Consider the following 16,621-nt stretch of genomic DNA (forward strand, 5'->3'; position numbering starts at 1 on the left):
CCACGACTAGCCACGCGGCAGCCGTGGCCCGTCCCGTCGGGTCTCAAACCCTCTACATCCAGTACAACGAAAGTATTGGTAAGATCCATGCAAGGGACAATCACTTTCCAACACATGATAAGGGACAACCTTTATCATTCTGATAAGAACGGAGGATACAACTATTTCGAGAATGAGCTAGAATAAAAATAAAAGAATAGGGCTATTGATGAAAATGTTGAAAAATTATAACTGTAGAGGAATGTTGCAATTTTCAAATGCGTAAGACGGACCAATGGAAAGTTAGGTTCACATAAGAAAAATTTCTGATAATCTAGTACTCAAAATGTTTTCAACAAAAAAGGTGGGTCACACCCTGGGTCTGACTCTACAAGAAAGGCCCTAAAACCTTTCTTTGGCCCTTCACCATGCAACAGAGAATAGAATCCCATAAAGCATCGGGGAACAAGCTAGAAATTTGAGACACATGAGCAAGCCGCTCAACGACTATAAAAGAATTGCAATTCCTATTGAGAAAGATCAGACTGGCAACTGCATAAATCTATTGAACAATACAATAAGAACAGAACAAAGTTTTTAGAATCAGTCGCTGCCCCTTAACTGTCTAATAATGGTCGCATGACTCTGGTCCTTGTAATGGTAACATCACCAATTATAAGAACAACGAATTAGTAACAGGAAGTATGTCACAGTTACTCGTGGAAGAAAAAAAAAACAACAAAAATTAGAGAAAAGGCAACAAGTCCACACGTCAGAACAATGGACCCGCCTCAACACAAGGGTGTCGTAGTCTTAAAACCCTTTGTTTCCACCTGTCAGAAATACCCAGGAGGAAAAACCGTGAGGGGTACAGCGTCGGATCTTCTGAATTTTTCATATACATGTCAACCAGCATCTTAGGCAGAGACAGCTATAGACAGACTGCAGGAGGCTATATATGCTCAAATTTTGAGCAATATCAGAAATTTATAGTGGGCCTTTTTGGACTTCACTTCACAGGCTACAGCAATTTTACCACCGCTTTGTCTTTTTCACTTCCTCTTGTCACCTACAGAAAGGAGCTCAAAGTTCCTCAGATCGTCCCGTGAGGCTCTTGGTGCCAGATTACGGGAGAGGCTTGAGGATTTTGCTTCATGACCAGGTTGAACACGTTGCATTGACAATGGACGGCCCGAGCCTGAGATGCTCCGCGATGTACGGCTATAATCACCAGGATCACCTGAGGAGCTGGGCCTGCTGCTCGATGCAACTGCTCTCTTTGAGGTGCTACCATTTCTGGATGATGAGGGACGCCCTTTGTCAGCATCTGATATCTGAAATTTGAGAAATTTGCCATAGCCAATGAGCTGGTTGGTCATCCTCTTGGCATGAAGAAGACATCAACGGGCGTCAGCAGGAGACGTAAAGAGTGAACAGGAGACGTAAAGAGTGAATTGCGGATGAACTACAGATCCCAACCCATGAACCCAACAATTTAAACCTGCGTACTGCTAGTACTGTATAACAGGTAGTTCATACGGAAGTTGGCATACCCTTACGGATCTAGGTCAGATCGGAAACAGAAGAACCACCCATCGGATGCAATATTTAAGAGATGCTCTGTGCACGCCAAAGGAAATATTACAGGTATGATGATTCCCGAATGGTTGCACAAGATCCTATTTTACATAGTATAAAAGCAGTTTCCTAGGACAATGACCCTACAATAAAGCCTAATCAAATAGTTTATAAACAATGGATCTGCTCCCCATCAATTTTAAATGGACGAATGAAGTAGCCCCCCCCCCCCCCCCCCCTTTCTCAACTGCAGAAAACCAGTCTTCGGACCCACAAGATTTGATAAAGAATATAAGAATAGCCATGCAGATGGGATGCTTTTATGGATGCACTAATGCAGAATTTAGGAACTCAAGCACTTCTTTTGATGAAATAAAATTTAGGTAACATGATGAGGACGACCTAGCAATGTGATTCGGGACTCCACAAATTTGATTGCAAATAGATGAGAAAAATCAACATGAACATTGGGGAAAAGAAAAAAAAACAATTACACCTACTAGATGAAACTCAGACAATTGATATTGGATCCCGACCACAAGTACCACATGAGCACATCACTAAAGCACATGAGGAAAGGAAGAGTGACCTTTAAATTCTCCAATTTTAATGTGCTTCTTACCGCATCCTTCGACCCTGGAGGCATTTCTTCTAAACCCTTTTGCTTGGAGTGGTCAGTATGTGGACCCAAACCACCACTGTTTCTCCGAGCAAATGCCTCAACTGCACCAGAAAATCTGTCACGAATTTCCTGTCCAACTGCAAATGACGCACAAATAGATAACGATGACATGTTGTGAAGAACCAAAAAGAGAAACTTTGCCAACCATGAAGACAAGTTCAGCTATGTTCAACCTGAAGTCCTTTCTGTTCTCTCAGCTGACGGACCAGCAGCAGCACCACTTTTTCCAGCATTTGCTGATGGCTGCAAATTATACAATCAGAAATGCACGACCAGATAATAAGAAATTACTGTTTATGCATATGTATGGCTCGAAGTTGAAAATCACTTACACGGCCTCTTGAGCTTGAACCAATCTGAGGGTACTTCAATATTGTCCAATCAAATACATAATCAAATTGAAACCCTACATTGTAAAACAATGTCAATAGTTCGATTTCAAGAAACCAACATTACCAGCAGATAACAATAGAATAGAACTACCTTCCCGGATAAAGAGATCACGAAATAGTCTCTTTAAATACGAGTAGTCTGGCTTGTCCTCAAACCGCAAGGACCGACAGTAGTGGAAGTATGATATGAATTCTGATGGATAAGATTTGCAAAGAACCTGCGCATCATATACTAGCTATCAATGATTGTACAGTGGAATTGTTTATCCAGGTAGAGGTAGGAATTTCACCCAAGTGCACGGCATCATACAAAGTACACAAAGGGACAAAATGGCCCCATTCAGGGCTGTCCATCCCTCTGAGTGGAATAGAGTCAGGTCTGAAACCATACCTCTACGGGCGTTAACATCTTCTTTTCACTTATTTTATCATATTTCTGCTTCTTAGTTCCAGCTTTCAGACCTTGCCATGGGAGGCTAACAATGAAAACAGTTAAAAGTAAGAAAAAGGGAAGAACCACGAACAAGCCAATAGTTAACACGATGTTTCAGAAGTCCACCTGCCCCTCAAGAAGTACATTAGCACATAACCAAGAGACTCTAGATCATCTCGCCTACTTTGCTCTGTAAGATAAGAAAGGAAGGTGAGACATGGAGAAAAGACAACATCCAAAAAAAAATCGATATTTGACTCACCTACACCTAAGTGAGTATTAACACTGGCATAGCGCGCTGTTCCAGTGAGGTTCTTATTTTCCCTGGAACAAGTGTTTGAACCCTTATGTTATAATGAAGAGGGAATTAAAAAAGGCAAAAGAAACTGCAAGCAAAGTCCACTTTGTGCTTTTATGTTCCCACATAAAAAAATGCACACGTGTGCACGAGAGAGAGAGAGAGAGTTATACTGATCTAAAAGCTGTACAACAGAAAAAGTCTAAGGTCCTCAAACATGAAACACTCATCAAGATTGTCAATAAGTAACTGATGAACTCAATAGAATATGCTTTCATTTTATAACTCACGTCTACTTCAGCAGATGCAAGAAATCTTCACATCAATTATGACAATTTAGGAAAATCTAAAGAAGAACAATTTTCAAACAAGGATTTTCTAGTAAACTCCAAACGCCATTGAAAATAGCCAATCCTCATACACATCGGAATCATGCTCCTCAATTTTTTGAGGTTCTTTAACAGCAGAAACAGGTTTTCACTTTTCAAAGCTTCTTAGAAGCAGATTTTCAGATCCTCCTTTTTCCTCCACTTTATCCAATGGATAGATCATAGATGATTTCTTTTAAAAAACATAACAATAAACTTTTTATGCCAAAGGAAAAAAAGAAAAAAATAATCTTGCATCGATAAAGCTGCTAAGATGCCGATGGGCATCTATAAGTATCAAAAAGGAAAAAGAAAAAAAATGATAAAGATGATGGAGGTTTACCTGTATGGTATATGTTTGTGAGTTGTGAGGTCCCTATATTTTTTGGCCAGGCCAAAGTCTATTATGTAAACCTGCATTGCACAGAAAATGAAAAATAACATGATCTTATACACATGCAAAATTCATAAGCAGTTCAACTACTGTAAAAAAGCAAAGAAGGTGCATGGCTCTATAAAAATAACACCAAATGTTTATACATGTGAAGTTCCAAGAATTGAACAAGATGGAAAATCATCTGTTTCTTTTCCAGTCATAGGATTCACCACAAGACCAAACTACAAGCTTTGTCTAGAATTCACTTCTTTAAAACTTAAAAAGTTGGAACTCTTTATTATTGCTTTACCAAAAGTACCCATTCTCTGAGCAAGTAACGAAACCACGACAGAAATACAGAACATCCATATCTATGCTGTTAAAAGCAGTAGGCACAGCCTAGGCAATGGGTTGAGCCTACAGCCTAAGCAGGACTAAACACATTATGCTGAAAAAAATAAAAACTATGAAATGCAAAATTAACTGTTAAAATTTATAAAAAAGTTGAAGCATTTCTCAGTGACAAACATACTGTTATCGGTTTATATCAGTTCATAACAATTACGATTATAATGCATGTAAGTAATGGTAACATCAACACCCATAATTGCTTGTTCATTGAGCATACAACATATATTATTTTCCAAAACGTCAACAGGTAAATCTCTACTTCTAATTTCTCTGACTTAAAACCCATGTCACATAGACTCTGCAAAAAGGGTGCAGCACCAGCGTCGATGCGACACGGGTGCGGCTGCAACTCCGACTTGCACCCCAACTGCACCCTATGTTCTTCCCCTTAAAAAATCTTTCCTTTTTTTTTCTTCTACCTCTCCCTCTCTTTCTTTAACAGTAATAAAAGTAAAAAAAAAGGGACAAATTAAGCTGAGAAACAGCCACATAATTATATATATACTATGAACATATATATACATATATATATCCTCGCCGCACCCTGCATCTGTGTGACATAGCTCAAAAACCTTAACTAAAACATCAAACTAATTATTTACTGGGAAAAAAATACATAAGTACTTCTAATTATATCACATGAAACCAATGTCACAAAAAATGTCTACGGGTATTATACGGCGAGAAATTTCTCGGGTATAATACGGCAAAGTTGAATACCTCGAGAATAAAACAGGAAAATCTTGGAAAATTTTTAAAAAATTTAAAACATTTAATAAATCCTAAAAATTATAAAAAATAATAAAATAATAAAAAATACGAAAAAAATGCAAAAAAACATATATAATACGCGTTTTTTCACATTTTTTATTTTCTGGCGTTTTTTTAGAACAGACGTGTTTTTTTCATGTTTAATATGGCTGACTTTGTTTTGGCATATTATACCTGTTTTTTTCCAATAGGACGCATTTTTTGTGACAGTGCATGAAACACACATATACACATTCTAATGCATATCACATGCATCATCAAAAAGCATGAGGAAGCAGAGGAAAGGACAAAAGAAGGGGGAAAAAAAATTCTAGATAAGTAAAGAAAGAAAAAGTAAGGCTGTTGAGTGTTTAGAGTCTAGATGAGCCTAGGCACCCTACGTGATAGTCCAGGCATTTTCAAGTGGCAGGTCACCTAGGAACAAGTAGCATAGGCATAAATCAATTCATGCTTTTGATAATATAGATGAATATACATCTTCTAAGCACCACACTAAGAAAAGGAGGAATGTCATATTATGAGTCCAAATACTGAACATGCCAGAATTGTAAAATCTAAGCTTTTCTTCATCATTTGCATTCATAATAACATCATGATTCATGGCACTCCGGGGAAAACGAGTTGTGTTACTATTCGTTGTCACAAATATCACGTATTAATTGAAAAAAAGTGATAAACACACCAAAAATAGCCTTTTTTAAACTTGCCCCTTCCCTTTTAATGACAAAAAGGTACTTTGTAACTTTAGTTACAAAAGAGGGATTAAATTAAAATCGAAAATCATTGCAGTGAAGAGGGCTTAGGTTAATTATGTGTTGAAGTTTGAGTTTGAAGCTGAGAGGGGAGTCGTCGGATGGACAGAAACTGAGAGGGTAATTGCTGGACAGAACTTAACCGCGAGAGGTTGAAGCTTGCGAGCTGTGAGCATCGATGGGAGTCGCCAGACGGAAGGTACGTTGTTGTCGAACGTAAGCCAGGTTGAAGGCTTGAAGCCTGCGACCAGCCATAGGAGTCGCCGGACAGAAGGTAGGTTGTCCGCACTGTACGCTCTATGCCTACAGTTCTATTCATCTAATAACTAATATGCTGCTGTATATTCTACAAATATTTCTATTATGTTCATATTTCATAACTTGATGTTCATCACTTCGACTATTCATTTTATTCACGTTTTGTTTTGTTGATTGATGGTTACTGTTTTATTCATCTAGTAACTAATATCAATATGCTACTGTATATTTCATTGAGCTTTCTTCTTTTGATCTTATAATCTGTTTGTTGGTTTTAAATCTTATATGTTGCTGTATATTTCATCGTGCTTTTTTTAGCATGAATTTGAAGGGAATAGAAAAATAATCCATATCTTGCTATGGCATATAATCACCTACATATATTTTGTTACAATAATAACAAAACAAATTTTTTTTTTTTGCAAACTGTAACAGGAATTCAGCTGCAGATGTATAGACAAAACAAAAAAAAAACCATTTTTTATTTTAATTTATTCTATTTTTATATAATTTTCAGGATTTTTTAATATTTTTTTAATTTGCAGAGATTTTTCCTAGATTGTCCCAAGATATACAACTTTGTCGCATTATACCTGAGAAATTCCTTGCTGTATAATATGTGACAATGATCTAAATGACATGAAAGAAAATTAAAGGAGTTCTACATATTTCCAAAGAAGAACACAAACTGACAAAGAGGAACCTGTAAAGATGGTTTATTATGTAATTTGGTTGTACTAACAAGAGATTTGAGTCATGCAACTCTCACAATGAAAAATAGATAAGAAAGTACGTGGATAAGGATAAGATCCACATTGCAAGGACCATTATGATTCTTTTATCTCTGTTTCCTGTAAACAATCATAGCTGAAAGTACGCCAATTTGTCTGTTTCTCAGGTCAGCCGCACCCGACTATTTTTGTCAAATCTGCACGCACACCTAACTCGCATCAAACGTGAGACAGATGCAGTCAAACTGAGTCATGGACATTTTGGCCCATTTTTTGTTTTTTTTATTTTTATTTTTATTTATGTCAAACTCAATTTAGGGCACGATCGATCGTGCCCTTCCCGCTGCCCTCTCTCCGTCTTCTACCTCCACCGACAGCATCCTCTCTGTCTGGCGTCTACTGCTCTCTCTCCATCTTCTACATCCACCGCCGGCATCCGCTGCTCTCTCTCTGTCTTCTCCCTCCACCGGCGGCATCCGCTCCTCTCTCTTCGTCTTCTCCCTCAACCGGCGGTCCCTATCTTCGACACTGACTTTGAGATCAGGTTGGATCCTCTTGTCCCTTCCTAACCTTCTGCTAAAAAGAATTATTGATTATCTTGCGTTTGCTGAGCATCATGGGAAAAATTGGGGACCCTAGGTAGCTTCATCTCATAGAAATTTTGATTTCCTTTTTTTACATTTGATAGTTTCTCTAAGCTCGAAACAATGGACCTTCGAGCAGAACTTTATCAGATGCAATAAAATCTTCTCTTATTTCCTTTGATCAAATTGCCGTACAGCAAACGCACGCTAACCTCTCTCTTCATCTTCTCGTTACACTGACGACATCCACTCCTCTCTCTCTCTCTTCTCCTTACACCGACGACATCCACTCCTCTCTCTCCGTCTAATCCCTCCACCGGCGGTCTCTATCTTCGACACTGACTTTGAGATCAGGTTGGGTCCTCTTGTCCCTTCCTAACCTTCTGCTAAAAAGAATTATTGATTATCTTGCATTTGCTGAGCATCATGGGAAAAATTGGGGACCCTAGGTAGCTTCATCTCATAGAAATTTTGATTTCCTTTTTTTTACACTTGATAGTTTCTCTAAGCTCGAAACAATGGACCTTCAAGCAGAACTTTATCAGATGCAATAAAATCTTCTCTTATTTCCTTCGATCAAATTGCCGTACAGTAGGTACTTGGTTACTGCTGGTCATACTTAGCAACTGTGTGACAACTGCAGCCTGCAGTTCATTTTGAGGTATAAGCCCTCAACTTGTTTGATGAAATGTCTGTTTGTGTGTGTTTTTTTTAACTCTTCTATTCTCTTCTTTTCCTTTTAGTACTACTTGGATGCACTTGGCATGCAAAAATTCCTCTTTGTCAGTTTGACGTTTTATGAAAATGTTTTTCATAATAAAGGCTTACATTGGCTATGATATATGGCTGGCTCGTTGCTGATGATGTGCCGCTAGGTGCTTTTGTCTCTGTTAATTCAGTTTTTAAGAGAACGTTGTTTTATGTGTTAGAACTTTTCAGTTATATCCCACATGTACTAAATTCTACCTAACTGAATTCTTTTTTAATTAAATGCCTTGTTTATTTAACTTAAAATTGTATGCCTTCAAATACATGCTTAGTGACTGCAATAACATAAGGGAAGTTATCTAGCAATATATTAACCCATAATGACCTATGAAGTATGACTCTGCAGTGGCATGTGCCACCTTTTCTTGAAGAAACTGAAAAACAGACATTCCAATTCAGTTGCATAATGCTAGAGATCCATTTTGTCTTCCACGTCATGCCAAATGGTCCAAGAGAATCTCATTTGTGTTATTCAAGTGCATGTGCATTTGTCCATTTATGATTGAAAGGGAACTATGCAGGTTATCTATTCTTAAAGTTGAACTAAATTCGTGCAACTGGCCCATTAAATTTGTTATATTTGAAATTTTTCATTTTGAAGGTAAAATATGGCAAACAGAAGGAAAGGAAAAGAAGTTGTTTCATATTCTCCTGTGGTAGGCTCTACATCTAGTGTGAATGATATTAATGTTTCAAGGTCTTCTTCACAACGTGGTGAAGCATATGCAATGACAAACAACCACTATGAAAAGAAATCAAAGCGGTCACGAAAGATGTAGGCAGTGGTGGTGGAAATGTGCATTTTGTATGTGGACATTGTCAAGTTACATTTGTAGGATCTTACATAAGAGGCACATTTGTTGAAGTTGTTAGGTTTTGAAATTCGAGCATGTAAAAGCATTTCTACAGAAAAAGCTTGAAAGTTAAAGAAGTTGCAAGATCGTGCTGATGCAATCCACAACAACAAGAAAACAAGTACTATTATGACAAATACTAGCATGCCGTAGACTATAGAGACATGTTTTGATTCTTATGGAAGAGCAGAATTAGATAAAGTGGCTGCTAAGTTTTTCTATTAAAGTTGCATTCATTTCAATGTAGCTAGAAATCCATATTGAAAGAAGTATATTACTATGCTTGCAAATAGCAAATTATCAGGATATGTACCTCTCAGTTCCAAAAGGTTGTGAACATCACTTCTTAAGGATGAAGAGAGCGAGGTTGAGCAAAGTTTAGAAAGAAAAAAGTTTAAATGGAACACGACTAGGGTATCAATTGTTTCTGATGGGTGGACAGACATTCAAAGACATCCACTAATTAATTTTATTGTCATTGCACGTTATGAACCAATATTTTTCAAGGCAGTTGATGCATCTGAAGAATATAAAGATGCCGAATATTTGAAGCAAATATTTGTAGAAGCCATCAAGGAGGTTGGTCCTCATAAAGTGGTAAAGCTCATTACAGACAATGTTGTTGTATGCAAAAGTGTAGGACTTAGTTTGGGGTATGATTTTCCACATATTTTTTGGATCTCATGTGTTGCACATACTTTAGATTTAGCACTGAAGGACACATGCAATCCTCCAAGTCAAGATGCAAATCATAAGGGACATGAGCTATTCTCATGGATTCAAGAGATTGAAAAAGATACAAGAAATACTAGAAATTTCATTGTCAATCACCAACATGCATTGTCTCTTTTTGGTAGTTATTCTGATTTGAGATTGTTAAAAGTTGCAGAGACACGATTTGCTTCAATAATTGTCATGTTGAAAAGAATTCAAAGAGTGCGGGATGCACTTATTCAAATGGTGGCTAGTAGAGAGTGGAGATTTTTTCGGGTTGAAGATGAGGCTAAAGCTCAAATTATTAAAAACATATTGTTGATGATAAATGGTAGGATAAAATTGCATATTTTTTGTATTTTACAGAGCCAATTTGGTACATGTTGAGAGTTGTTGATAAAAATGAGTCTATGCTTCATAAAGTTTATGAAATGTGGGAATATATGATTGAACAAATTCAATGCATAGTTTTTAAGAAATAAAAAAAAGACCTTGGACATGATAATTCAGAGTTCTTTGATCGCATACATACAATATTAGTTGAAAGATGGGATAAGAGCAATACTCCCTTGCATTGCATGGCTCATCCCAAATAGTTTTTACTGCAATTATTATTTTTTCATGTTTTACTTGTATAACTACTGGCTGTTGCATGTAAATGATCTGCAGTATCTCAGGCCTCTCAATAGGAATTGCATGTGAACAAACTTACAGCAATTTCCTATTCTTCATTTTAACTTTGAATATACAGAAAAGCAAGACTTACAGGAATTCCTTTCCCCCAATTTTCGCAGGTTAAATCAGGGATAAACATGGTGCATTCAAACTTGAGAACCATTAGTTGAATAGTGTTTTCTAACCATCTAGCTATTTCATCAAACCATAAGCTTATCGAAAATTTATAGTCATTTTCATCTCATCACTTTAACTGCTTGTGGACCCAAAAGTTGCGATTGTGGCTACTTAAACAGCAAACTGCTTGTTGTTCCTCTTTGTGCATATACACCTAACTCACGGGTGTGGGAGCGAGTGCAGACAGCAGTCGAAGCATTTTCGAGACTTAGGAGTGGGAACATGGCCACGCATTGTGTTTTTGTATGTACTAGCAACAATAAAACTTTAAATCAACAAACACATATATAAATTATTTACAATCATAAATAAATAAATTACTAAGCAAAAATACCAAAAAAATCCAATATCACTTCGTGCATGCAATACCCACACCCATGTCCATGTAGACATGGGTGTGGCACCCTTCCACAAAAGTCCCTGTGACATAGATGCAGACAAAGTGGAAACCCCACTCAATAAATCTATAGTTGTTAACCCAATTTCGCAAATGGACATGTTAAAAGATGCCACCACTTGAAAGTTGAGGACAACATTCAGCTTTTTCAATTATTACTGAATGTTAGAATGCATTACAAAGAAACTGCCTGTTAGCTTAGTGATGGTTCAACTTGTTTCTCACAGAGATAGCGCACATGTAATGTATCATATTTACAGAGTGTCCCTGTGTCTTCAAAAAAGAAAGCACTTGACAGTATTGCCATTTCAGCCTGGCAATACTAAAATGACAAGTTAACTCTCACGGCATTTTTGCAGATAATACATGCACACACGTACACACAAACACACACACACATAGAGATAGAGAGAGAGAGTCAACTTAGTAAACATCGCAGCTGATATAATTCAGGTGCTGTTGCCACATTAAGTTGCAGTGAATTTGTGAAGGTTATCATGAAGCAGACATCTTACCAAAGCAAGACAGTCTCAATACATCTTACATGCTAGGAAGAACATTACCTGATTTGCTTTCCTCCCCAAACCCATGAGGAAGTTGTCTGGCTTGATATCACGATGCAGGAAACTTCTTGAATGAACATACTCAATTCGATTGATCTAAATCAAAATGAAAATGAAAAATTAGTGATTCACATACAAATGGAGCCAGAGGCAAGGTAAAGGAAGTGATCTAGCAACCTAATAAGATGCACATTCATATGGTATAACAGAACAATGCTTACCAACTGATCTGCAAGCATCAGCACAGTTTTCAAGGTGAACTTTCGATTGCAATAATTGAATAAGTCCTCAAGACTTGGTCCAAGAAGATCAATAACCATTATGTTGTATTCACCCTCCACACCAAACCATTTCAGGTTGGGAATTCCCGCTTCATTTTGTAAAAGTACAAAGTCAGATGGCAATGAACTAGGTCCAACGATAGCCAAGATAAGGTAGGGAATACTCACTCCCTCCCTGGAGAAGAATATAGAGTTTGGACTCATAATGAAGTTGGGGGTGCTTAGTCTTCACGGATTCCTAGCAAGTACAAACAAAGAGACACTTTAGAGGAGACAAAGCACGTACGTAACAACTACAAGATAGTGCTGAACAGTATGAAGTTGCAGAAAAGGGGGAAAAAGTCCTAATATGATAAGTGAGAACTTAATAGAGGTGTGAAGCTACAAAATAAGTTCCCACATAACCTATAGTGAAGCATTTATATGTACCAGATTTTATGTTGTCAAGACAGGAAGTCAAGCGCAAGTCATTCGAGATCCCAAAAACTGACCAGGACTAGCTGGTTCGACTCAGGCCAAGTCGATTGACTATGAAATATAAATAAAATACACACATACATTATATGAAAATAAATACATAAACATCTATATTTATACAAAACAATGCACACATATATTTATAGGTCAAGGATTAGACAGCTGAGCAATAACTAGGCTCGCAAATTGACTAGTCTGACCAGCTAGTCACTGGTTTGAAACACAACTTGATTGATAAGCAACTCAACCGACTAGGTGGACTCCGACCAGTCAGGATTTTGACAACTAGGGCTGCATTTGACACAATGTTCATTTCATTCCACGAATACGAGTGAACCTGACAGTAAAAGGAAAGGAGTCCCATAAGTAAACCATAAGGCCAGCGTAGGAGCAAAATATGACTGAAAATGGAAAGTAACAGGACATGCATATATACTTCTCATCAGGGCTAAAGAGAGCATGCACATTGAATATAGAGCGTTAGTTGAGAAAGCCCCATGGGCCATTCAGATGCTCATGTCAAGAAATGAAGAGCAATGAGCAGAGCATTGTTCACGAGAAAATATGCATGAAGTTGTTCAAAATATTGATTTGATGGATATTCTTTCTTTTTTTCATCTACATTGTTGTTTACAGGACCGCACATGACAGAGAATCTTCCGTAAGTCACTAGCAACAATCTTTCCTTATAGCGAACTGAATAGAATCATATAAATTGGTTTCCAACTCATACATAAAACATCATGGAACGACCCCATTGAAAACAAAGCTTGCAACCAACGCTACTGAGTTTCAGAAAGCAACAAGCAGAAGAAAAGTGCTGAAGAGAAACTTTGCAAGCAAATCGAAGGCTAAAGCATTGTCCTCGTTTGAGGATCACAATCGCATAAAGTGAATTTTATATCACAAGAATTTGCGTAAGAAACTAAAAAAAATCAAAGCCCCACCACAGCAGGAGGGGCAAAGCAGAGAGATAAGAGGACATACCAGCTTAATAGCTACTTCTTCTCCTGTTTGAATGTTAAGACCTGCAACAAATTTGTTCACCCAAATTCCCAAGTATATTAAACCTTTAACCCAAACCAAATCAAATGAGATCCTAATTCTATATTATCAACGATCTGAAATCTTACAACTTTCAGCTCCAGATATTATCCTTTTGTCAAAGAAAAATTTCACCCAAGCTAACGAAATAACATTGAACCAAACAGCTTTTGCATAAAAAATAAACATAGAGAACAATTATCGAAGAAAAAGAGATGCTGAATTTCTCAAAAAACAAAACGTACCTAGATAAAGCTCACCGAAAGATCCACTCCCGATCTTCCTGCCAAGCCGAAACTTACCACCAATCACGTGTTCCATATCTTCCGAAATGAAACGGAACCCTTGCCCAAATTCTTCGAGACGAACACCTGGACCAAAACACGCCCTCTTTCCGCTACACCTTGTCCCTTCGAATCCCAGCCGGAAAAAACCCAATTATCCACACCAGCGAGCAGAACACCGAATTCTCCAAAGAACTAGCAAATTATACCCATGAATGACGAACAACAACGTCAAAAGCCCAAACTCAGGATCCCTCACAGCACGCCCGTCACCGACACGCCAAGAACCCTAATCTCCCTCCTTCCAGGCGACTCAGCCTCTAATTCCACCGCCGAAAGGAAATCCAAAACACGAACCACCATCACAATCGTAGCCCCAAAAAAGAATTGGAGGCCGAAACCCGACCGATCCTCGCAAGACAGCGATTAGGACGTACGGGAGAAAAGAGGGGATAGAAACCAACAAAAGAAAACTAGGAAAGGGATGTGATCGATAGCGACGTCCCCGGACGAATAACACGATCTTGCCCCAAAACTTGACCCGATGTATCCGACATTTTATTTTTAGGGGACACAAAAGAATTATCAAGAACTCAAGGATCAGGATACCGAGAAACAAAACAAAAATTCAACAAGAAAATCGAATAGAGATAGATGTATCGTAATCAAGAAACACAGAGAGAAATAATTGGAGATAGAAGTGACAAAATCGACAGAGAGAGAGAGAGAGGAGTTGGTGACGGTGGCGGTTTAGAGAGAGAGGGAGGAGTTGGTGATGGTGGTCGCAATGGCGTTGGGTTTAGAGACAGAGGGGGAGAGAGAGAGGAGGGAAGGGGCTAGGAGAAGGGGGGGCGCCTTTACTTTTTTTTCCTTTGTTTTGACCCTTCTGTTCGGTTTCCTCTCTCTCTCTCTCTCTCTCTCTTTTTCTCTCCCCTCGCTCTTGTTGTTAGAGAGATGCTGACGATAGAAAGGAAGCACCGAGAGAGAATGACAGAGAGAAAGAGAGAGGGAGGGAGATAACGAAGGGTGAAGCGGTAGGATCTCAAATTTGGTAAAGACCTGGTGGGACACGTTAGGCAGCGTCGTTGGCGTCCGCCTTCGGCAGTTTCTCTTCACCAATCTGCAGTTCTTCCTTCTTAATTTTTAATTTTTAGGAAATTACCAATTTTTTTCTGCAACAAATTAATTCATAATATTTACCAATCTTTAAAATTTTAACAGTAAGACTTAGGCCTAAGCACCAATATGAAATGAATATGTAGAAAAAAAAAAAACTCTATACATGAATATGTCATCCAGAATAAAAAAATAATACCGATGTGCAGCTTGGACAGCAGGTAAATGCGTCCACTTTGAGTTTTGACTTCTGCGTTTCCTTCTTGGAGCGAAACAAGATTCGAACGATGGGCCCCGGAAAGACACCTGATCTGATTTTCTCAGCCGGTTTCATCAGTCCCTCGACAAGTTATACGTGAATTCACGTACAGATATACGCGCATATCCATATGCTAGTTTCTAATCCTTGCAAATTCACACATATATATATATATATCGCGTTCATTTAACTACTTTTTCTATGTCTGTCATTATCAAATGGTTCATGAAAATAAAAATAAATCATTTGAGAAAGTACCATGTTGCAGAAATCATAGACGATTTTGAAATATATACACACACATGCACGATTTTGAAATAATATAAAATGAATAAATAAATATAATAGCTGTATAAATTAATTATAAATTGATAAATAATGGTACTTTTAATCTCAAAATCAACGCTCCTCGGTACCATGAGATAGCATCCTCCAATACTCAATTGAATACATGAGAGAGTTCATCCAATACTCAATTGAATACATGAGAGAGTCCAATAAATGGTAAGCATCCACCACTTATTACGAGACCATACTTTCTTTTTCAAGACGTCACTTGTAGTAGGACCAGTTAAAAAATTTAGCTAATGATACTCATTACCATTATATATGTGTATATATAGATAGATAGATATAGGTTAGGTGGCTGGTCCATTCTAAGTTTGGTGATGTATGTAGAGGCGCTCCAATTAAACGAGTAATAGAACATAGGTAAGTTTTGGTTGAGATTTTGCTAACAAAATTTACATTCCCCTGGCTAGAAGGTTGGGTTTAAAAGGACCTTCAAATTGGACGAAGAAATAAGGTTTAATATGCAGACAGCGAGTACTCCGCATGTCCAGTGGGACCTCGTCTATTGGCTGCTTAATGATCCACCTGGCTAATTTTGTTTGCAATGTCATAATCATTGAGGTTTTACCGTCTAAACCCTAGACCTCGCCAATGCCTCCAGGAGCATTGAAACTTTGGCTACCGATATAGAGAAACTCTATTGTTGTTTGGGAACTAAGGTGTTTCTCATGCAATAAACCGGATGCTTGTTATACATTTCCTAGTGTTCTTGATGTTTTTCAAAGTAGTTTATGTAACACACAGAAGTAGAGGGCAGATCAAAAACTCGATTTACGTGGTTCAGCCTGTTTGGCCTACATCCACGAGAAGGAAAGGAGCAAAATTGTATTCAGTGTTTACACTATACGAGTGCAAGGCTCCATAACAATATGGAGGTCGAAGAAGGCAGCCAAGGGACAGTTCCAAAAAAACAAAAACTGAACCCACGTCCCAGCAACTGCTCACCATAGTACATAGTCTTATAAAATATGTGGACAGTGGACACCCGACCCAAATAAGCACTCTTTAACAGTTCTCAGGATCTCAAGGCAACTGGGGCGCTCAGGTG

At 38.0% G+C, this 16,621-nt stretch overlaps 1 protein-coding gene across 4 annotated transcripts; it reads right to left on the reverse strand.

Moving 5' to 3' along the window:
• Positions 1 to 522: 522 nt before the first annotated feature.
• LOC116265557 (casein kinase 1-like protein 10) lies at positions 523 to 14,897 on the reverse strand. Of its 4 annotated transcripts, none has more exons than XM_031646240.2 (14): positions 13,809 to 14,888; positions 13,507 to 13,547; positions 12,211 to 12,280; positions 11,983 to 12,131; positions 11,762 to 11,857; positions 4,074 to 4,144; positions 3,327 to 3,388; positions 3,191 to 3,254; positions 3,023 to 3,107; positions 2,723 to 2,849; positions 2,572 to 2,645; positions 2,413 to 2,482; positions 2,147 to 2,316; positions 523 to 1,313 (listed from the first exon to the last, which is right to left on the reverse strand). In XM_031646240.2, exons 1-14 carry the CDS (start codon positions 13,882 to 13,884, stop codon positions 1,032 to 1,034), a joined length of 1,437 nt encoding a protein of 478 aa, XP_031502100.1. In that variant the 5' UTR covers positions 13,885 to 14,888; the 3' UTR covers positions 523 to 1,031. The 4 variants fall into 4 exon arrangements, with proteins under 4 accessions (XP_031502100.1, XP_031502101.1, XP_031502098.1 ...); XM_031646241.2 differs by having other exon boundaries at positions 2,180 to 2,316; positions 13,809 to 14,883; XM_031646238.2 differs by having other exon boundaries at positions 3,191 to 3,388; positions 13,809 to 14,897.
• Positions 14,898 to 16,621: the final 1,724 nt, after the last annotated feature.

Source organism: Nymphaea colorata, chromosome 12, assembly GCF_008831285.2.
Source record: "Nymphaea colorata isolate Beijing-Zhang1983 chromosome 12, ASM883128v2, whole genome shotgun sequence".
Lineage (NCBI taxonomy): Eukaryota > Viridiplantae > Streptophyta > Magnoliopsida > Nymphaeales > Nymphaeaceae > Nymphaea > Nymphaea colorata.

Excerpts from the sequence above, each read along its gene's own strand:
- LOC116265557 (XM_031646238.2), bottom strand. The coding sequence starts at position 13,884 with ATGGAACACGTGATTGGTGGTAAGTTTCGGCTTGGCAGGAAGATCGGG. Across the intron at positions 12,281-13,506 it reads AAGAAGTAGCTATTAAGCTG|GAATCCGTGAAGACTAAGCA; the intron begins GTATGTCCTCTT and ends TGTACTTGCTAG. Across the intron at positions 4,145-11,761 it reads TGGGGAGGAAAGCAAATCAG|GTTTACATAATAGACTTTGG; the intron begins GTAATGTTCTTC and ends TGTGCAATGCAG.